We start from the raw sequence: 22,938 nt of genomic DNA, 5'->3' as shown, positions 1-22,938 counted from the left end.
TTCACTTTCACACATTGGAGAAGGAAATGGCGACCCACTCCAGTGTTCTTGCCTGGAGAATCCCAGAGATGGCAGAGCCTTGTCGGCTGCCATCTATGGGGTCGCACAGAGTCAGACACGACTGAAGCGACTTAGCAGCAGCAGCAGGAGGTTCAGTTCAGGCAGATGATGCCTTCAAGAGGCATGTTCTTGAGTGTTGTTTTACTGAAGGAGGAAATACGACATTTTCTGCACATCTGAGTTGATTCTCCTGTGTGAGTTTTGTAAGCAAGCAGGTAAGTCCTTTGGCTTATGGCTTCCTCACATTTAACACACATAAGGTCCAACCCAGTGTGAACTCTCTGGTGTCAAGTGAGGTTAGAGCTTTGGCTGAAGGATTTCTCACACGGGTCACACTTAGGTCTTTCTCCAGTGTGAACTTTTACAGTCATTGACGCTTCCTCTAAAGGATTTTCCACATTCACTGCATTCATAATGCCTTTCTCCAGTGTGAATCCTCTGGTGTTTCAGGAGGTTGGATCTTTGACTAAACAATTCCCCCATTCATATGGCCTTTCTCCAGTATAGTTTTCAGATATAGAACAAGGCTGCTGTTTTGGCTAAAAGATTTCCCACATTCACTGCACTTAAAAGGCTTTTTCTCCAGTGTGAACTCTGGTGTTTCATGAGACTGGATCTTTATAAACAATTTTTCATATTCCCCACACTCATAATGTCCTTCTCCAGTTGAACTTTCCAGCAGTTACTGAGGCTGTAGCTTTGGCTAAAAGGTTACCCACATTGGTTGTACTCTTAACAGTTTCTTGCCAGTGTCTAAAGCTGATTGCCGAAGAATTGATGCTTTTGAACTGTGGTGCTGGAGAAGACTCTTGAGAGTCCCTTGGACTGCAAGGAGATCCAACCAGTCCATTCTAGAGGAGATCAATCCTGGGTGTTCATTGGAAGGACTGATGCTAAAGCTGAAACTGCAATACTTTGGCCACCTCATGCGATGAGTTGACTCACTGGAAAAGACTCTGATGCTGGGAGGGATTGGGGGCGGGAGAAGATGGGGACGGCAGAGAATGAGATGGCTGGATGGCATCACCGACTCGATGGACATGAGTTTGAGTGAACTCCGGGAGTTGGTGATGGACAGGGAGGCCTGGCGTGCTGTGATTCATGGGGTTGCAAAGAGTCGGACACGCCTGAGCGACTGAACTGACTGACTGAATGAATGAATGAAGCTTGAGCTTAGGCTAAATGATCTCCCACGTTCACTGCACATGTGACATCTTTCTCTGGTGAGAACTCTCTGGTGATGAACAAGTGTGGAGGAAACCACACACACACACACACACACACACAGGGCCACGTCGGAGTTGCACTCCCAGAAGAGTGAACAAGCAGTGTTTGTGAGATCAGCTTCATTAAAGTTGGTAGGAAGGGATGTCTCCTGATTCCATGGGAGGGTGCTGTCGGCTTACCTGAATATCTCCAGGGCAGGCAGGGAATTGAAACTGCCTAAGAAGGGATGAGCAGAAACTCCACTTAATCCCTGTGAGAAAGAAGACTGTTGGGTTAGGAGACCTTGTGTGCAAGAGCAGAGTGAGGAGAACCCGCACTCAAGCCATTTGAGGTCCTCATGGTTTCACAACACAGCACTGTCATACCAGTCTTAATTTTAGGCCTTACATCACAACCTGGCAAAAACATCCTGAGTATACTTTGCCAATTCAGACATGATTGAATAGTTCCAGGGATTTCTCATGACTCCTTGAGCTGCAGCAGCCCCAAATCTTTCTATGGAGTCCTCACTACTCAGGGCAGTTCCTTGCCTCAGACTTTGCCATTCAGAACACATCTGGTCTCAAGACACATGTGACCCTCTCCACTCCTGTGGATGCACTCCCAGCCATCACAACTTTCTTCTGTTCACCCGACCCACATTGAAAGTTCAATTCCATTTCATGAAACACTCCAGACCTCCTGACTTTCATGAATAACCAGGTTTGCCCTAAACCTTGGTCTCCAGGCTGAAAAAAAAGCACCGCAGATCCCAAATCCTCACAGAATCCTGATAAGTGCTTGAAATGGTGGATAAGCACCAGCCCCAGTCTGAGTGACATCTTGCTTCAATGACCTTTTGTTTCTGCATTCACACATCCATCTAATGCCTATTCTCCCCTTGAAAGCTTGGCCACCTGCCAAAGTATCCTGTCCCCGACACATTCCTTTCAAGGCCACTTACCTGCCTCAGTGTCATTGTAAAGCCCCAAACCAGGCACCCATACAAAAAAACTTAGTGCAATCTCCACCATCCCCTGTTTGACCCCTAATAGTTTTACCACCATAATCTGAAGTTTGTTGCTGTTGTTGTTCAGTCACTAAGTCCTGCCTGACTCTTCGCGACTGCATGAACTGCAACACGCCAGGCTTCCTTTTCCTTTACTATTTCCCAGAGTATTCTCAAACTCATGAGTTGGTGATGCCATCCAATCATCTTATCCTCTGTCACCCTCTTCTCCTCCCATGAGAGAACAGAAGGTAGTCTGGAGTATTTTGTCCCTCACCAAATGTACATAGACTGGAAAACTGACTTTATGCTTTGGGCTCAATGCATTTGAATTGAAATAAGATCAAGTTTATTAGCTCCTGCTAACAGTGGACATGTTTTATGTCTGAAAAACTCTACAAATAAACTTTTTTATTTTTATTTGTAGCCTTGATGGGGGTTCAGTTCAGTTGCTCAGTCATGTCCGACTCATTGCAAACCCATGAACTGCAGCACGCCAGGCCTCTCTGTCCATCACCAACTTCCAGAGTCCACCCAAACCTATGTCCATTGAGTCAGTGATGCCATCCAACCATCTCATCCTCTATCGTCCCCTTCTCCTCCTGCCCTCAATACCTCCCAGCATCAGGGTCTTTTCAAATGAGTCAGCTCTTCGCATCAGGTGGCCAAAGTATTGCAGTTTCAGCTTTAGCATCAGTCCTTCCAATCAACACCCAGGACTGATCTCCTTTAGGATGGACTGGTTGGATCTCCTTGCAGTCCAAGGGACTCTCAAAAGTCTTCTCCAACACCACAGTTCAAAAGCATCAATTCTTTAGCGCTCAGCTTTCTTTATAGTCCAACTCTCACATCCATACATGACCACCGGAAAAACCATAGCCTTGACTAGATGGACCTTTGTTGACACAGTAATGTCTCTGTTTTTTAATATGCTATCTAGGTTGGTCATAACTTTCCTTTCAAGGAGTAAGCGTCTGTTAATTTCATGGCTGCAATCACCATCTGCAGTGATTTTGGAGCCCAGAAAAATAAAGTCAGCCACTGTTTTCACTGTTTCCCCATCTATGACGGGGGTTGGTTGAGGCCAAAAAATAGTATTTTTGGCCTCTGGGAGCATGCTGAGCCTCACCGAGTCTGAAACATGACTCCAAACACTGGTGTGACTAGCTGCAGAGAACACTTGGCAGAAATGCGGTCATGATCCCTTTAAACAGGGGTCGAAGCTCACCTGTATGTGCTGCTTGCCAAACTCCCCTCCTGGCCAACCTCACAAGAAGCCCAGTCCTTTCTCTCTGTGGCTCTATGAGGACTACATTACCCAGAATGCTCAGAGTCGAGTGGCAACAATGTTACCCAATGAGAGCTTACAGGAGGCAGCGTAACGTGAGGGGGGAACTTCCTGCTTCCTCCGCTCGGGGGGCCATGTTAGCTGTTCGCGGTTTTGTTTAACCGGTGTGAAAGGCTCGGGAATTCTGGGCCAATCCTCAGGTGACGGAATTGAGGAAGTCCGAGAAAGAGGTTCTGTCCCCGCTGCACAGAGGCGGGTCTCAGGCTCGACGCCGCCGCCCTGGGTGCCCCATCCCAGGCCTCCGATCGGGACCGCCGCGCCTGTCTGTTCTCTCCTCTCCTGGCCCCGCTCCGTCCCCAGAGTCTGATGGCAGCGGCAGCCCCGAAGAACCCGCTTCAGGTAAACGCTGGTCCTCCGAGCCCTGACCCCACCAGACATTAAAAATCCAGGGTCTAGGATGGTGAGGCGGTCGTGGGTGGGACCCTGTTTCTTATAGCGTGATGGCGCGTTGGCGAGGGTGACAGCCAGAGGGAACACCTGTTAAAGACCGAACCGAGCTCTGCGGCACTGAGATTGAATGGGTGCCAACGTCCCAGCCTTCAGGGCCAGACACGAGTATCGGGAGGCCTGAGCCCATCGAACCCGCCATAGACTCATCCCTCAAGAGCTGGCGTTTTCCACATTTCCTACGGCTACAGAGGCAGTTTTTGGAGCCAGCACGCCAAGGTGTCCCATTTCCTCACTCGCCCTGACCACCAGCCACATGTTCTCTGGATTGTGGTTTCTTGCGATCTCTTGCTGCCTTGTCCCCAGTTTGGGATATGGAAGCCCTGGAGAAACCCCACGGCCAGGATTATATGAAGGAATTTTTGTTTCTGACAGCCATCATAAACAGGTGTGAAAGGTCTTCAGTCTTCATTGTGCGTGCAGGATTTTAGTTGTGGCACGAGGAATCTTTAGTTGCAGCATGCAAACTCTTAGTTGTGACTTGTGGGATCTAGTTCCCTGACCAGGGCTCAAACCCCAGGTCCACTGCATTGGGAGCTTAGAGTCTTAGCCACTGGACCACCAGGGAAGTCCACGTTGTATTTTCTGATGTGAACCATGAGGGAGTAAAACAGGATTCAGGTATACTCCTCGTGTTGTTTTGTTTTGAGCAGGTGTGGTAATGGGAGCTCTATTAACTGAGATGAGGAAGTTGGCAATAGTAATATTCTCCAGAGATATTAGAAACTTCTGAGATGTTTCTGAGAGCATTAGGTGGTGGCATTAATTGAGCAGCTAAATACACAAGTCTAGAAGTCTGGAGTGTGGGAAAGTGAGGAGGTGGTAATTGTAGGCATGTTGCTGTTTGATCCAGTCTCACAGATTATGCATACCTGAAAAGGGAATATCCTTGATGACACCAGGGTCCTGGAATTGAGACTTATGTGACCTTGGCCACATAAGTGGAATATCCTGGCACGAGTGTGTGGATCCCTGTATGCCAGGTCCACAACTTTGATACCCATCTACTCACCTCTTCCTATAGATGACTGGTTCCAGTGATAAGTGGGACCATTTGAAGACAGTGCCATTAGTAGTACCAGGGCCTGGTTTCTTCTCTGAGTTGGAGAGTTTGGAAGGAAGATGGGCATGGGGTGGATGTATGTGTGGGATGTGGGGGGGGAGTGGATAGTTGTCCTTGAGAAGGGGGCCATTTATGATTTCATCTGTTCCCATCTTGCCAGGGCAGTGTGACCTTTGAGGATGTGGCTGTGTACTTCTCCTGGGAGGAGTGGGGTCTCCTTGATGATGCTCAGAGATGCCTGTACCACAGCGTGATGCTGGAGAACTTGGCACTTATAATCTCCTTGGGTAAGACTGTCAAACTCATCTCTGTTCCGTGAACTGCCTCTGCCCTTTTTTTTCCCAGGAGCATTCTGTCCTCACATCAGGACCCTGGACACTGCTTCCTTCCCCAGTTCCCTGCATTGGTGCTGTGGTTGGTTGGGCTGAGATTTGCACACTCTACTCTCCTTCCTTTAGCATATCCAACACTAGCCTTCCTGTCGACTTGCACTCTTATTATTATTTTTTAATTCTTTTCATTATTCTTTTCCATTATGGTTTATCATAGATTTTGAATTCTTTGGTTCTTGTGTCATCAGAGTGCCATGTATTTGATCACTGAGAGAGTGGAATCAGGTTGGAGAGCCCACAGAATTTCACAGGATGTATATGAATCAAGCAAGATGGCTCAGATGGAGCCTGGCCCTGCATCATAGCACATAAAGGACATGATGACAGTGCTGTATACAAACTGCAACAGAAACCTATTGTGTTTGACTAAAATTTTGATTCCAGTGGCCACACTTCATTTGTGTCTTTCCTTCTTCCCCTTTCTTGACACTTTGCTGATTCATCATTTCTTTTGTCACTTATACTCTTATTTCCAACCTGTGGTTAACCTCACATTTCTGGACTCCTCTCTCACGTGTTTTTCTCACCACTGCATCTGCGGTGCTTTCCACATTGGCCTCTGTGTATTGTTTCATGAGGTCTGCACACATTCTTAAATAGTCCTGCAACACCAGGTACCCTGATACAGTTGTATTTTCTTGTGTCTTGACACAACTTTTTAAAAATTATTTAATTTTTATTCTTTTGAGTGTGTGTGTGACACAGCCTTTTTCTACAGTGTTTATGTGTCACCAGCAGACAAGTTCCTTTTGAAAGTTGGTTGTTGAGGAATGAATTGCAGGCCCTGTCTCTCTGCTTTGTGTCCACCACGTGGTTGTGCCCTTCACCTCATAAAATCTCTCCCATTCTCTGATCTTGATAGCCCAGTAGTTCTAAGCAGCCCCATCCTCAACCAGAACCAACTCTTTGTTCCTGAAAACAATAGCATGGACAGGTTCTTGGGTTTATTACACTGAACTTGTGTAGCAGCTACCCCCTCCCACCAATGTCAGTGTGCACTTCACCAGCATTACTTGCTTTCAGGTTGTTGGCATGGAGCAGAGGATGAAGAGGCACCTTCTGAACAGAACATTTTTGTACATGGAATGTCAGAGGTCAGGATTCCCAAGGCAGGCATGTTCTCCCAGAAGGCCCATTTTTGTGAGATATGTGACCTGGACTTGGGAGACATTTTGCACTTGACTGAGCATCAGAGGCAGAAACTGTATGATATTGGGGCATGGGAGAAACACTTGTATTTCAGTGTAAAACATCAGCACCACAAGCAGCACATTGGAGAGAAATGCCTCAGAAGCAAGATGGGCAAAGCCTCATTTTTTAACAACTGCAGATTTTTTGTGTTGGGGAAGTCACTTTCCTGTGGGGAATCCACACAGACCAGGGATAAGTCAAACAGGAGAACTGAGTGTGGAGCAGCCTTTCACAGGGGGAAAACTCGTTACAGCCCTGGAGAATGCACTGCAGACTTCAATTGCAGACATATACTTTCTCAGCACCAAAGAATCCCCACTAGAGAAAAATGCTACACATGTAATGAATGTGGGAAATCTTTTAGCAAAAGCTACAGCCTCAATGACCATTGGAGAGTTCATACAGGAGAAAAGCCTTATGAGTGTAGGGAATGTGGGAAGTCCTTTAGACAGAGCTCTAGCCTCATTCAGCATCGGAGAGTTCACACTGGAGCAAGACCTCATGAGTGTGATGAATGTGGAAAATTATTTAGCAACAAATCCAACCTTATTAAACATCGGAGAATTCATACTGGAGAAAGGCCGTACGAGTGTAGTGAATGTGGGAAATCCTTTAGTGAAAGTTCTGCACTCCTTCAACACAGGAGTGTTCACACTGGAGAAAGGCCTTATGAGTGCAGTGAATGTGGAAAATTCTTCACATACCACTCCAGTCTCATAAAACACCAGAGAGTTCACTCTGGATCAAGGCCCTATGAGTGCAATGAATGTGGAAAATCCTTTACCCAAAACTCTAGCCTCATTGAACACCGTAGAGTTCATAGTGGAGAAAGGCCTTACAAGTGCAGTGAATGTGGGAAATCTTTTAGCCAAAGCTCTGCACTTCTGCAGCATCGGAGGGTTCACACTGGAGAAAGGCCTTATGAGTGCAGTGAATGTGGGAAATTCTTTACTTACAGCTCCAGTCTCTTAAAACACCAGAGAGTTCACACAGGATCAAGGCCTTATGAGTGTAGTGAATGTGGGAAATCTTTTACTCAAAACTCCAGCCTCATTAAACACAGGAGAATTCACACTGGAGAAAGACCTTATGAGTGTAGTGAATGTGGGAAATCTTTTAGCCATAGCTCTAGCCTTATTAAACACCGAAGAGTTCACACTTGTTAAAGGCCTGATAAGTGCAGTGAATTTGGGAAATCGTTTACCCATAGGTCCAGCTTCAGTGACCACTAGAATGTTTACATTGGAGAAATGCTTTGTGCATATTCGTATGTGGGAAATTAATCTTTAGGCTCCTAAAACAACATAATGTCACACTGGATGAACGCCTTATGAGGATGGCAGACATGGAAAATTGTGTAGCTGAAGTCTAGCTTCAGTATACTCCAGAGAATTCAGTGGAGAAAGGCCTTATAAGTTCAGCGAATGTGAGAAAGCCTTCAGCTGAAGAACATATTTCACTGGATACCACAAATTTCAAATGGGAGCACTACCTTCAATGTGCAGGTATATATGATTTCTTTGTCAAGTGCAACAACACTGGAGGAGATCCCTTATGAAGATGCCCTTTGCCTGTTTTGAACCGCATGCATCCAGCCATCCACTTAACTTCAGGTATGTGGGAACTGTGTTGCCCTTTTTAACCTCTCCAGAACCCATGCCAGATTGATGTCACTGCCAGTTCTGTAGCAGAAATCATATCACCCCTAACTACCAGGCAGATTTCTGTTGTGTGCCGCATTCACCCAGCCTAGTGTGTTCAGGGAAGGAAAGCCCAGTGCCGACCCATTTGTGGGATGATTCATGAGCAGCTTGAGCAGTTAAGTCTTTCCCAGTTTTTTTGCCTCCTTCATGAGCTAAAGCATGGACCTTACCCAGTTTTGGCCTAAAGGACTCTGCTGGTGATTTGAAAAGATGGATTACACTTTCCAGGGATATTATTGGTCTCATGAGACTCTAGTGATGGGATTTTCCAGCCTCCAAGACATCAACCCAGGAAACAGTCAGTTTCCCCTTGCTTTTGTTTGTAGAATAGTAGAGGTCTTAACTGTTTAAGCCACCATTTTTCTTAGGAGTTCCTTCACTGAATGGAGTGGTTTGTTGTTAATTGGGTTTGCTAGCCTGAAGAGATGAAATGCTCTGGTGAGGATCCCAAATTGTGTGCCTCAGTGGAAACAGTATGATGGCAGAATATGCCTCTCCAATTGTGGCCTAGGTTGCGTTGCTGCTCAAAGCCTTCAAGGAAAAACTGTAGGGTTTTGTGGTCCTAATTTATAAATTGTATGCCATGATATATTTCAGGTTTAGAGTTCAAACTGAGGAGGGGGCCGTTTCTGATTGCTGTGACTTCTCTCAGTGCTTCTGAGAGCAACATAAACTTGTTCTCTTGTTCACAGGTGATATTGCATCTTGCTCAGCAGTGTTGAGGGAAATCTATTCCCCAGGTCCTGCAGTGGAGCCCTGTGCCTTGATGTCCTGAGAGTAACATCAGTGATTTTAAGATTATAGAAACACTCGATTAATAGTGAAGGAGACTGCAGCATACTGATTAGAATGTGCCCCTTTCAAAAGGTCACTCAAAATGTTTAGTCACTATGGCTTTGGAGGATAAGCAAGTGTGGAAATTCTCAGAACTTCTGAAACTTTTATCTGTATAACTTAGGGCCTTGTCAAGGAAAATAAAATAAAGGTTTTGTGGATTCCTCTGGCCTTTCTGGGCTGTTCACATAAGGCCATTGTGCAGACAGAACAAGGATAGAGAGGAAAGAATTCCTTATTCAGCTCTGTGAGATTTGTGACCCATCCAGTATCCATGTTGAATGAAGTTTCCACTTCAAAAATTGCTCACCTGTTTTTGGCTGCCACTGAGGCAAGTACTGAACCTGTCCATTGAGTCAGTATGGTTGCCAAACCTGATGGTCTAAATGAGGAAATCCTGTTTCTATTTAAGCTATACAATTTGATGATTTTTCACATTTATGTAAATCCATGAAACCATCAAACAATCATATGATAGTTTCTGTCACCCCATACTTACCTTGAATCTCTTTGTCCTCCAAGCAGCCATTAATTTGCTTTTCATTATAACAGATTAGTTTGCATTTTCCAGAATTTTATATGATTAAAATCATAAAGTGTTTAGTCTTTTTTTTTTCCTTTGGGTACCCTTATATGACGTGTCTATTTTGCAGTTCCTCAGTGGTGCTTATATGAGTAGTTCTTTTTATATTATTGAGAATTATGTTCTATCACTTTACCACAATTTATTTATTCATCTGTTTATGGATATTTTAATTATTTCTAGTTTTGGCTGTTCCAGATAAAAGCCGTATAGAAGTTGGATACAGTTCATATTGAATCGTTTCCTTTCTCTCATGCTGCTACCTTAAAATGCAATACCTGAATCAGACTGTAGGTGAATATATAACTTTTCCAGAAACACCAAACTGTCTTTTAAAATGATTGCTCCCTTTTGTATTCCTACTTGCAGTGTAAGTTCCAATTTTCTTATATCCTTGCTAAAGTGAATATGATTTGCTTTAAAAACTTTGACTCTTTGAGTAAATGTATATAGCATTAGAGCACTGTGGTTTTAGTTTCTTTTCCCTTATATTTCATGATGTTGAGCATAGTTGGTGTATAGGAGATACAGAAGGGTCAACATGTTAAACAATTCAAAAAACTCAATAAGCCAAATCTGGATCGTGGCAAATTCTAATGAACAAATGGCAAGTGAATAATATGATTAAAAGAAAATGGTAATGTGGGATTTCCCTGACCATCCAGTGGCTAAGACTCGGCACTTCCACTGCTAGGGGTATGTGTTCAATCCTGGTTGGGGAACTAAGATTCCCACAAGCTGCATGGCCTGGCCAGAAGAAAGCCTCCGAGGAAATTCCAATAGATACTTCTACTCTAGAAGAACTTACCCTATCCACTGCCCACTAAGAGTAACTGAACTAATCAGTTTACCCTGAATACAACAGTTTACAGCCAAAGTTCTCAGATTTTTTTTAAAAAAAGGTGAGTGGTACATAGAGGTTAAAAAACTTGCAAGACACACCTACATATTGCCTAAGATAAATTTTGTATCCATACTGCCATCAGTCTACATTAAGTAATGATTGCAGTACAGTAATTACACAATTTAGCACTTATAATTTTAAATATTTTGATTTTATACAACAAAATTATTGCAATTATATAAGGATCTTTACATTTTAGAAACACCTCCTGAAGAGGTTATGTGTGCAATGACATGGTGTCTGTGATTATAAATAAACCACTAACTGCATGGGGATAGATAAAATAAGAACAACCATAAAGGATAAATAGGGAATTCCCTGGCAATCCAGTGGTTAGGACTCCACGCTTTCACTGCATAGGCCTTGGGTTTGATCCCTGGTTGGGGAACTAAGATCCTGGAAGCTGTGTCAGTTCAGTTCAGTTCAGTCGCTCAGTCGTGTCTGACTCTCCGCGACCCCATGAATCACAGCACGCCAGGCCTCCCTGTCCATCACCAACTCCTGGAGTTCACTCAAACTCACCTCCATCGAGTCGGTGATGCCATCCAGCCATCTCATTCTCTGTCATCCCCTTCTCCTCCCGCCCCCAATCCTTCCCAGCATCAGAGTCTTTTCCAGTGAGTCAACTCATCGCATGAGGTGGCCATTGGAGTTTCAGCTTTAGCATCAGTCCTTCCAATGAAAACCCAGGATTGTTATCCTTTAGAATGGACTGGTTGGATCTTGCAGTCCAGGGGCCCTCAAGAGTCTTCTCGAGCACCACAGTTCAAAAGCATAAATTCTTCGGCGATCAGCTTTCTTCACAGTCCAACTCTCACATCCATACATGACCACTGGAAAAACCATAGCCTTGACTAGACGGACCTTTGTTGGCAAAGTAATATCTCTGCTTTTTAATATACTATCTATGTTGGTCATAACTTTCCTTCCAAGGAGTAAGCGTCTTTTAATTTCATGGCTGCAATCAGCATCCGCAGTGATTTTGGAGCCCCCCAAAATAAAGTCAGCCACTGCTTCCACTGTTTCCCCATCTATTTCCCATGAAAGTGATAGGACCAGATGCCATGATCTTTGTTTTCTGAATGTTGAGGTTCAAGCCAACCTTATCACTCTCCTCTTTCACTTTCATCAAGAGGCTTTTGAGTTCCTCTTCACTTTCTGCCATAAGGGTGGTGTCATCTGCATATCTGAAGTTATTGATATTTCTCCCAGCAATCTTGATTCCAGCTTGTGCTTCTTCCAGTCCAGCGTTCCTCATGATGTACTCTGCATACAAGTTAAATAAGCAGGGTGACAATATACAACCTTGATGTACTCCTTTTCCTATTTGGAACCAGTCTGTTGTTCCATGTCCAAGCTGTGTAGTGTAGGATAAATAATGACAGACAGTACTTCCTAGTTCAGTTCAGTTCAGTCGCTCAGTCGTGTCCGACTCTTTGCGACCCCATGAATCACAGCACGCCAGGCCTCCCTGTCCACCACTAACTCCCGAAGTTCACTCAAACTCATGTCCATCGAGTCGGTGATGCCATCCAGCCATCTCATTCTCCGTCGTCCCCGTCTCCTACCACCCCCAATCCCTCCCAGCATCAGACTCTTTTCCAGTGAGTCAACTCATCGCATGAGGTGGCCAAAGTATTGGAGTTTCAGCTTTAGCATCAGTCCCTCCAATGAACACCCAGGATTGATCTCCTTTAGAATGGACTGGTTGGATCTCCTTGCAGTCCAAGGGACTCTGAAGAGTCTTCTCCAGTACCACAGTTCAAAAACATCAATTCTTCGGCGATCAGCTTTCTTCACAGTCCAACTCTCACATCCATACATGACCACGGGAAAAACCATAGCCTTGACTAGACGGACCTTGGTTGGCAAAGTAATGTCTCTGCTTTTTAATATGCTATCTAGGTTGCTCATAACTTTACTTCCAAGAAGTAAGTGTCTTTTAATTTCCTGGCTGCAATCAGCATCTGCAGTGATTATGGAGCCCAAAACAATAAAGTCTGACACTGTTTCCACTGTTTTTCCATCTATTTCCCATGAAGTGATGGGACCAGATGCCATGATCTTTGTTTTCTGAATGTTGAGCTTCAAGCCAACCTTTTCACTCTCCTCTTTCACTGTCAACAAGAGGCCTTTGAGTTCCTCTTCACTTTCTGCCATAAGGGTGGTGTCATCTGCATATCTGAGGTTATTGATATTTCTCCCGGCAATCTTGATTCCAGCTTGTGCTTCTTCCAGCCAAGCGTTCCTCATGATGTACCCTGCATATAAGTTAAATAAGCAGGGTGAAAATATACAACCTTGACCTACTCCTTTTCCTATTTGGAACCAGTCTTGTTCCATGTCCAGTTCTAACTGTTGCTTCCTGACCTGCATACAGGTTTCTCAAGAGGCAGGTCAGGTGGTCTGGTATTCCCATCTCTTTAAGAATGTTCTACAGTTTATTGTGATCCACACAGTCAAAGGCTTTGGCATAGTCAATGAAGCAGAAATAGATGCTCTTCTGGAACTCTCTTGCTTTCTCCATGATCCAGCGGATGTTGGCAGTTTGATCTCTGGTGCCTCTGCCTTTTCTAAAACCTGCTTGAACATCTGGGAGTTCACGGTTCACATATTGCTGAAGCCTGGCTTGGAGAATTTTGAGCATGACTTTACTAGCGTGTGAGATGAGTGCAATTGTGCAGTAGTTTGAGCATTCTTTGGCATTGCCTTTCTTTGGGATTGGAATGAAGACTGACCTTTTCCTGTCCTGTGGCCACTGCTGAGTTTTCCAAATTTGGTGGCATATTGAGTGCAGCACTTTCACAGCATCATCTTTCAGGATTTAAAATAGCTCAACTGGAATTCCATCACCTCCACTAGCTTTGTTTGTAGTGATGCTCTCTAAGGCCCACTTGACTTCACATTCCAAGATGTCTGGTTCCAGGTGAGTGATCACGCCATCGTGGTTATCTGGGTCGTGAAGATCTTTTTTGTACAGTTCTTCTGTGTATTCTTGCCACCTCTTCTTAATATCTTCTGCTTCTGTTAGGTCCATACCATTTCTGTCCTTTATCGAGCCCATCTTTGCATGAAATGTTCCCTCGGTATCTCTAATTTTCTTGAAAAGATCTCTTGTTTTTCCTGTTCTGTTGTTTTCCTCTATTTCTTTGCATTGATCGCTGAGGAAGGCTTTCTTATCTCTCCTAGCTATTCTTTGGAACTCTGCATTCAGATGCTTATATCTTTCCTTTTCTCCTTTGCTTTTCGCTTCTCTTCTTTTCACAGCTATTTGTAAGGCCTCCTCAGACAGCCATTTTGCTTTTTTTGCATTTCTTTTCCATGGGGAAGGTCTTGGTCCCTGTCTCCTGTACAATGTCACGAACCTCCATTCAGAGTTCATCAGGCTATCTATCTGTCAGATCTAGTCCCTTAAATCTATTTCTTACTTCCACTGTATAATCATAAGGGATTTGATTTAGGTCATATCTGAATGGTCTAGTGGTTTTCCCTACTTTCTTCAATTTCAGTCTGTAGTCTTCTACTTTTGGATAAATTTGAAAGCAGCCATTACAAAAGGTAGAGTATGTGCTGTTAATTTTGTGTGGTGAGGATAAGAATAAAAGGCCAGGAGGAAACTGAGTTTTGAAACTCTATGAATGTAAATGTCAAAATGGATACTTTAAACATAAGCAAACTTGTCACTTCCTAATCTTCTTGTTTTTATTTTAATAGCTATCATTTTTCATGCCTATGTGGCCATATTATTCCATTTTATCTGATACACAAAATCTTACATAGATTTTGAGGTCATTTGTAACTTTAAAATAGAAAAAATAACATTAATATAGAAAATTAGAACAGGAAAAAGCCTTAGATATGATTCCCACCTTCCTTCTTAAGCAGATAAGTAAATTAGGGCCCAGAAAGGGGAAGTGAGTGACTTGGAGAGCTAGTTAGTAGCAGACTTGGAATTAAACCCAGGCTTAGTAACCCCTTGGTCCAATGTTTTGTGTTTTTTCATATCCACAGTTTTAACTTTTTTATTTAAAGTTTTTAATTTTTAGAGGTTTTAGGTTCATAACAAAATTAAGAGGAAAGTGTCCTGCCGCTGTACATGCATCACCTCCATTGTCAACATCCCCCACCGGAGAGGTCCTTCTGTTATAATTGATGAACCTACACTGATTCATTTTTGTCACCCAGTGTTTATATAGTTCATATGAGGGTTTACTGTGGCTGATGTATATTCTGAGTTTGAATATATTTGAACAAATTTATAATTTGAACAAATTTATCATTGGAGTTTGAATAAATTTATAATTGGTGGCTCAGTAGTAAAGAATCTGCCTACCGATACAAGAGACATGGATTCAATCCATGGGTTGGGAAGATGCCCTGGAGGAGGAAATGGCAACCCATTCTAGTCAGTATTCTTGCCTGGGAAATCCCATGGACAGAGGCGTGTAGGGTGTGGGGTGTGGGGTTGCAAACGATTGGACACAAGTTAGTTTCTAAACAACAACCAGTGCATCACTATAGGATCACATAGAGTAGTTTCACTGCCCTAAAATTCCTCTATTCTGTGTATTCATCCCTCCCCACATAGCCTGGGAACCAGTGATCCTTTTTTTATAGCTCCATAGTTTAGCCTTTCCCAGAATGGCATATAGTTGGAATCATATAGTATATGGCTTTTTCAGATGGCTGTTTTCACTTACTAACGTGCATTTTAAGTTTCCTCCTTAAATGAAAAAGGTTCCTCCATCATGGCTTGATAGTGTGTTTCTTTTTAAAACTGAATGATGTTCCATTCATTTTCTGGATATACCACCGTTTATCCAAACACTATTGAAGGAGACATCTTGGTTGGGTCCAGGTTTTGGCAATTATGAATAAAGCTAGTATAAACAGTTATATACAGGTTTTTGTGTGAACATAAGTCTTAGACTCCTTTGGGTAGATACTGAGGAGCCCTATTGCTGGTAAGAGTATGTTTGTTTTCTAAGAAACTGCCAGTGTGTCTTCCAAGGTAGCCATACTGTTCTTACCAGCAGTGAATGAATGAGTTCCTGTTGTTCCACATCCTCACCAGCATTTGTTGTTTCAGTGTCTATAGAGTTTGGATTTTAGTAGATGTGTAATGGTATTCATTGTGAAGAATTTTTGCTCAATGCTCAAGAATGGTATTGGTCTGAAATTTTCTGGTATCTTTTGTTTGGGTATTATGGTAATGCTAGTCTGTGAGAATGAGTTAGGAATTATTCCTTCTGTTTCTGTCCTCTGAAAGAGATTGTAGAAAATTTGTATAATTTCTTCCTTAAACATTTACTGGAATACACCAGTGAAACCATTTTAGTATGTTGTATTCTGTTTTAGGAAGTTATTAATTACTAATCCAGTTTTCTCTGTTGCTTTATCTTTTTCTATTCCTATTACTCATAATTTACAGCTTTTGTAGTTGTCCTACAGTTGAGTATTCTGTTTTGCCCCACCCCCAGTTTTGGTGGTTTCTATTGAGATACCTTTAAGTCAGAATCTTTTCTTCATTATGTCCAGTCGACAAATAAGCTTATTGAAAGTATTCTTTACTTTTGTTACAGAATTTTTTATCTTTATCATTTCTTCTTGGTTCTGTGGTAGAATTTCCATCTCAGTTATTTGTCTACTTTATCCAGAAGTAGACAAATTGTTTTTAATTGTTTTAAATTTTAATTGTTTTAAATTCCTGGTCCCATAATTCCACATGTCTGACTTGTCTTGAGTCTGATTCTGATACTTGCTCTGTCTGTTCAGACTTTTTTTCTTCTTTTTTCTCTTCAAACTTTGAAAAAAAATTTCCTTATGCCTTACGCTTTTTCTTAATAGCTAAGTATCATGTACTCAGTAAATGGAACTACAATCAACAGGTGATTTTAAGGTGTGGGCAGAGGGCAAGTGTTCTGTAGCCCTGTGGTTAGTTATCAGTATTTCTTTTTCTTTTTGCATTATAACTTCCTCATTACCTATGGATCCTTAGGAATGATTTCTTTTTTTTTTTTAGGAATGATTTCTTAAAAGTTCCCAAACATAGGAAGTTTTGTTTGTGGTTTAAAGTTTTAAGTTAAAATAAAATAATTTAAATTGATACATAACATAGGTCTCAGTGTATTTGCCTTTTCAGTCTCTCCTCTGCATTAGGTGGAACAAGGTGGCTGGAGTTGGGCATTTTCCTTCTCCCAGGTCACTTAGGCTCTGATAAAACCTAAGGCTCTGCTTTAAAAGTTTCTCCTGGAGCACACTTTGTGTAAAAAACGAAATGCCTTGAACTAGTTGAATATGGTTCCTTTTCCTTTCTCCTGGCCAAGATCACACTCTGAGATAAAAATGTCAATAGAAGTGTGGGTTTTTCCCCATGCTTTGGTTCCCCTGAGTTTTTGTTTCTCAGACTTGTCCCCTCTGAGCCTCCAGGAATTTGTCAATTACAGTTCCAGTTTCCCTATCTTGGCATTGGTTCACACAGTGGTTTTAGCTTGTTGGTTTCTGATTCAGTGAGTCATGATTCTGTTTCCCTGTCAGTCCTCCAATTTGGAGACAGCGGCTTGCCCTGTGACCACACTTAGGAATCTGAGAAGAATTGTTTATTCTTTCAGTCTGTTTAGCCTTTTGCTGGTTAGGATGGAGTGGAGAAATCCAGCTTGTTATATGCTTGACCAGAAACCAGAGGTTCCCTCTTTCCCTTTTTTTTTTCTTTTTTTTTGGTTGTTGTTCTTTCTGAACATATTAAATTTCTGTTACAACAACACTGCTACAATCTGAATGTTTGTGTTCCCTTCACATTCACTTGTTGAAATCCTAAGCCACAAAGGTGATGGTATTAGGAGGTTGGGCTTTTTGGAGGTGCTTAAATCATGAGAATGGACCCCTTGTGAATAGATTAGTGCCTCAAAAGAGGCACCAGAAAGATCCCTAACTCCTTCCACCTTGTGGGGATAGATTAAGAAATCAACAGCCATGAAGTGAACCCTACCCTGACCATGCTGAGCACCCTGATCTCTGTTTTCCAGCCTCCAGTGCTGTGAGAAATAATTATCTGTTGTTTATAAACCAGCCAGCCAGTGATATTTTGTTATGACAGCCAGAACAGACTAAGACACATTCTGTCTTTTGTTATTTTCAAATATGTACAGAAATGGAAAAGACTATTATGAAATCAGCTAAACACTTCCCCAGTCTTCCATTATTTGTCATTTAATGAACATTCTTATTTCATCCATGTTCATGTACACTGATGGATTATTTAACATATGATCTCACCATTTAATGCATAACTTCTTGAGAATTCGTTTTCAAAATGTGAGGGCTATTTATAAACCTAATAGCCATAACACAAAAAATATTTTAGAATAAATATATTACTGCTGCCACTGCTGTTAAATCACTTCAGTCGTGTCCGACCCGGTGCGACCCCATAGACAGCAGCCCACCAGGCTCCCCCATCCCTGGATTCTCCAGGCAAGAACACTGGAGTGGGTTGCCGTTTCCTTCTCCAATGCATGAAAGTGAAAAGTGAAAGTGAAGTCGCTCAGTTGTGTCCTACTCTTTGTGTTGTAGCCACGCGTTCCGGGAAACAAACTCACTCAAAAGGACAATGCAGATAGTGGAGTGCAGTTTATTACACCAGTGGGCCCAAGGCAGAGTCTCCTCTTAGCCAAGGACCCCGACCAGCATTTGTGAAAATCTTTTATACCCCATGTGTACGTGTCCAAACCCACCACCCCAAATTCCTTGAGACTTACATAAACAAAGGAAGGGTAAATACAATCACAGTAACCCCATCATTCATGTGTTATGTGTTCAAACAGTTAATAATCAATAAGTCTGTGGTTACATTCCGATAGATACAGAAAAAACCTATGACCTGTCTGGAGGCAGGGGTGTTTTCTCTTAGGCGATGAGTAACCTGTATGTGATCTTCAAGATTCCCCTGTTCACAGGGGGTCTTATCCGTCTATTATAGTTTCCATAGGCACTAAGTAGATTTCAGAGTCCACTGAAGAGGTGGCTGAGCATGATCAGCATGAATAGGCCTAAGATGGAGTCCAGGCCCTATGAATTCCTTCTTCATTAGCAGCCCCATGGACTGCAGCCTACCAGGCTCCTCCTCCATGGGATATTCCAGGCAAGAGTACTGGAGTGGGGTGCTGCTCAGTTTTCTCAGTTAACTCAAAAATATGTGTGTGTTTTCCTAAATCAGATTAATTGCAGTTAAGATCGAGAATGGATCCTTATGTCTTTCAGTAGCTGTCTCATAAGTCTTGCACCTACCTTTTTTCCTTATTTTTGTTGAAGTCGCTGAGTTGTTTGTCATATGCTAGATGTGGCTTATTGAATGTCTGTTGTTTAAGTGGTCACCCTTCTTTACCTCATATTTCCTGTACTCTAGATACCAGTGAGTGATTGAGATTTCCTCCCAGTAAACAGATTTTGATGGTGGCTGTTGGAAAAATAAAAACAAAATCTTTCTTGCTGAAGAGCCTCTCCATAAAGGTATTAGGGACAGAAAACACTTTGGTTAGTATTTGCAATGTGTGTCTTTCTAATCTCACCAAGTAATTAATTCTGACATTATCTCCCTGGAGATAGCATTAGATCCCACAGGTTAAGGGCTCAGTCCCAGAAGACTGCCCCAACTTCAGTTCAGTCACTCAGTCATGTCAAACTATTTTCGACCCCCACAGACTGCAGCACGCCAGTCTTCCCTGCCCATCACCAACTCCCGGAGCTTGCTCAAACTCAAGTCCATTGAGTCGGTGATGCCATCCAACCATCTCATCCTCTGTCGTCCCCTTTTCCTCCTGCCTTCAGTCTTTCCCAGCATCAGGGTCTTTTCCACTGAACCTCAACTTTCAGTTCAGTTCAGTTCAGTCGCTCAGTCGTGTCCGACTCTTTGCGACCCCATGAATCACAGCACGCCAGGCCTCCCTGTACATCACCAACTCCCAGAGTTCACTCAAACTCATGTCCATTGAGTCGGTGATGCCATCCAGCCATCTCATTCTCTGTCGTCCCCATCTCCTCCCACCCCCAATCCTTCCTAGCATCAGACTCTTCCAGTGAGTCAACTCGACGCATGAGGGGGCCAAAGTATTGGAGTTTCAGCTTTAGCATCAGTCCTTCCAATGAACACCCTGGATTGATCTCCTTTAGAATGGACTGGTTGGATCTCCTTGCAGTCCAAGGGACTCTCCAGAGTCTTCTCCATCTCAACTTTAGGTACCTTTCAAAAGTCAATATTGTTAACTCTGCTTCTGATCGACTGGCTATAAATCTGAGGTTTCCATGTCCCTCTTCTGGGGTGTTGTTTTGTTAGAGTGGCTCACAATTCAGGGAAGCATGTACTTAAATTTAAAAGGGTTTTAGGACCTCTGCCAGGATCTGTGAACAAAGACCAAATAAATTTCTCATTATACCATATTATTGGATCAGTATTAAACCAGAGTGTGATGTGCATCACAAGCAAACTCTAAGAAATTGCAAAGACAGAAAAAAAATAATAAATCCCCTCACTCCCTTATGTAGACAAGCACATAAGAACCCATTATATACATGTTTTCAAGATAAGTATAACAAGTAAGAGGACTTGACGGCATCACGAAAGATGAAATAAAATGAGTTGCTTATGTCAATGAGTTTTTAAATGGAGCCTAGGGACCATTAGATAATTGAGTCTTATGCATGTCCTCATCCTGTGAACTGTGAACTTTTGGACAGGGCCAAACCACAAGTATTTTCAAGAGCTCTGGAAAAGTACCTTGCTCCAGGAACAGACTTTGGCATAGTGATATTTAGCAACCAAACGCGTTTAGCCAAGACTAGCTTTCTGCCGCCAACGCCAATCAAAATACTTTGAATTATGTTGACGTCCCCTTTTTTGCCTTTAAAATCTCCTGACTTTCACTTGCTTCAAATGAAACCTATTTGAGTTAGTTTGTTATGCAAATCTGGTGTACCTTGAACTGCAATTCTTTGATCCCAAATAAATGCTTCGTCTTGAGTTTTGCCTCAGCGTTTTTATGTTGACAGCATTGTTTGTGGCACACAGTTTATCCTAACTGTACTTGGTAATTGGGGTGACCATCTGTCATTTCGCTTATTGGCTTTATCTAGAGGAAAGACAAACTACTTTTATCTTTGTGACAGGATTTTTTTTTTTTTTTTTCATATTGGAGCAAGGCACCCACCAAAGTTAGCTCTTACTCTCCCACAGAAACCTGGAGAGAGGCAAGCTAGCTGGCTCCCTTGATGTTTACATTTCAAAAAACTGGCTCTCAAGATGTTTCCATTTTAAAGAAATGGTTCCTAATTTCTTAAGAAACTCATGAAAATGAAAAACAAAAAAGCGCAACCGACAAAAGTCCCATCTAGTCTTCAAAGTGATCCCTTTTAAAGAGATGCGGAAGTGCTTAGATTTAGCTCTTAGCTAAATGCTCTGACAAAAGGCAGGGAAAATCCCCACATTTTCTACAGAATTAAACTCCTTATATTTCATTTGTTTTTCACACAACCAGAAACACGGAGTATATTTGACATTCTAGCCACTGATAGATCTGCCTAAGAAAAGCCCTGAGAGTCTATGTGGCATTTGGAATCCTATTCATACCAAAGTGTAGAGAAATGGCCATTGGGTAATCAGATTTTTATTTCTTTTTTGCCCTGAAAATTGAAAGTATTGCAGGGCTCACTTCAGTTCAGTTCAGTCGCTCAGTCGTGTCCGACTCTTTGCGACCCCATGAATCACAGCACGCCAAGCCTCCCTGTCCATCACCAACTCCTGGAGTTCACTCAAACCCACCTCCATCGAGTCGGTGATGCCATCCAGCCATCTCATTTTCTGTCGTCCCAGTGGAAACAGTGTCAGACTTAATTTTTTTGGGCTCCAAAATCACTGCAGATGCTGATTGCAGCCATGAAATTAAAAGACGCTTACTCCTTGGAAGGAAAGTTATGACCAACCTAGATAGTATATTAAAAAGCAGAGACATTACTTTGCCAACCAAGGTCCGTCTAGACAAGGCTATGGCTTTTCCCGTGGTCATGTATGGATGTGAGAGTTGGATTGTGAAGAAAGCTGATCTCCGAAGAATTGATGCTTTTGAACTGTGGTGCTGGAGAAGACTCTTGAGAGTCCCTTGGACTGCAAGGAGATCCAACCAGTCCATTCTAAAGGAGATCAGTCCTGGGTGTTCATTGGAAGGACTGACGCTAAAGCTGAAACTCCAATACTTTGGCCACCTAATGCAAAGAGTTGACTCACTGGAAAAGATTCTGATGCTGGGAAAGTTTGGTGGTGGGAGGAGAAGGGGACGACAGAGAATGAGATGGCTGGATGGCATCACCGACTCAATGGACATGAGTTTGAGTGAACTCTGGGAGTTGGTGATGGACAGGGAGGCCTGGAGTGCTGTGATTCATGTGGTCGCGGAGAGTTGGACACGACTGAGCGACTGAACTGAACTGAGATTATGTAATAATTGGTAAGACTGTGCTTTGGCTCAACTGTCTTTTTGTTTTTTAAACCAAAACTAAGATGCCACCAATTATAAAACAGACCATTCTTTTACATTGCGTGCATGCTCAGTCAAGTCTGACTCTTTGTGACCCCACAGACTCCTCTGTCCATGGAATTTCCCAGGCAAGAATACTGCAGGGGGTTGCCATTTCCTTCTCCAGGGAATCTTCCCAACCCAAGGACCAAACCCCAGTCTCCTGTGGCTTCTGCACTGGCAGGAGAATTCTTTACAGTAAGCCACATAACCTGGGAGTCCAGGTTATGCTTTTAAATGCTCAAATGAATCCCTGCCTTTCCCTTCTTAAATTATAACACCTACAACTATTATCATTTATAATTTTTATTCACCTTACGAAAAAGAAAATACTTTGAATTGCTGACCCTGGTTTTCCACACTGCCTATGACCCTCTCCAGCAGACCCAGAAATTCCCTTAGTCTGAGTTAGGGAGATGGTGTTTTGTTTTGAATTGAGTTAAAGATATGTATCACATAACATTATTTTGCTATTTATCAGTGGCATTAAGTACATTTACATTCTCCTTGTGTTAAAACTATTAAATCAATCTTTAAAAACAGCCCTAGTGGTAATTCCCTGGTGGTTCAGTGGTTAGGTTTCAACATTTTCCCCGCCAGGGCCCAGGTTCAATCCCTGGTTGGGGAACTAAGA

The 22,938-nt window shown here is 42.7% G+C and overlaps 1 protein-coding gene across 1 annotated transcript; it reads left to right on the top strand.

Annotated features, from left to right (window-relative positions):
- The first annotated feature begins 3,694 nt into the window (after positions 1-3,694).
- LOC129546367 (uncharacterized) lies at positions 3,695-21,572 on the top strand. Its single transcript, XM_055411262.2, has 3 exons — positions 3,695-3,962; positions 5,294-5,420; positions 6,549-21,572. Exons 1-3 carry the CDS (start codon positions 3,930-3,932, stop codon positions 7,880-7,882), a joined length of 1,494 nt encoding a protein of 497 aa, XP_055267237.2. The 5' UTR covers positions 3,695-3,929; the 3' UTR covers positions 7,883-21,572.
- The last annotated feature ends 1,366 nt before the right edge of the window (positions 21,573-22,938 follow it).

Source organism: Moschus berezovskii, chromosome 22 (assembly GCF_049115385.1).
Source record: "Moschus berezovskii isolate FMDL1 chromosome 22, NW_MosBer_1.0, whole genome shotgun sequence".
NCBI lineage: Eukaryota > Metazoa > Chordata > Mammalia > Artiodactyla > Moschidae > Moschus > Moschus berezovskii.
The sequence above is the reverse complement of the archived record's forward strand: the minus strand, read 5'-3'. Positions and strand labels throughout refer to the sequence as shown.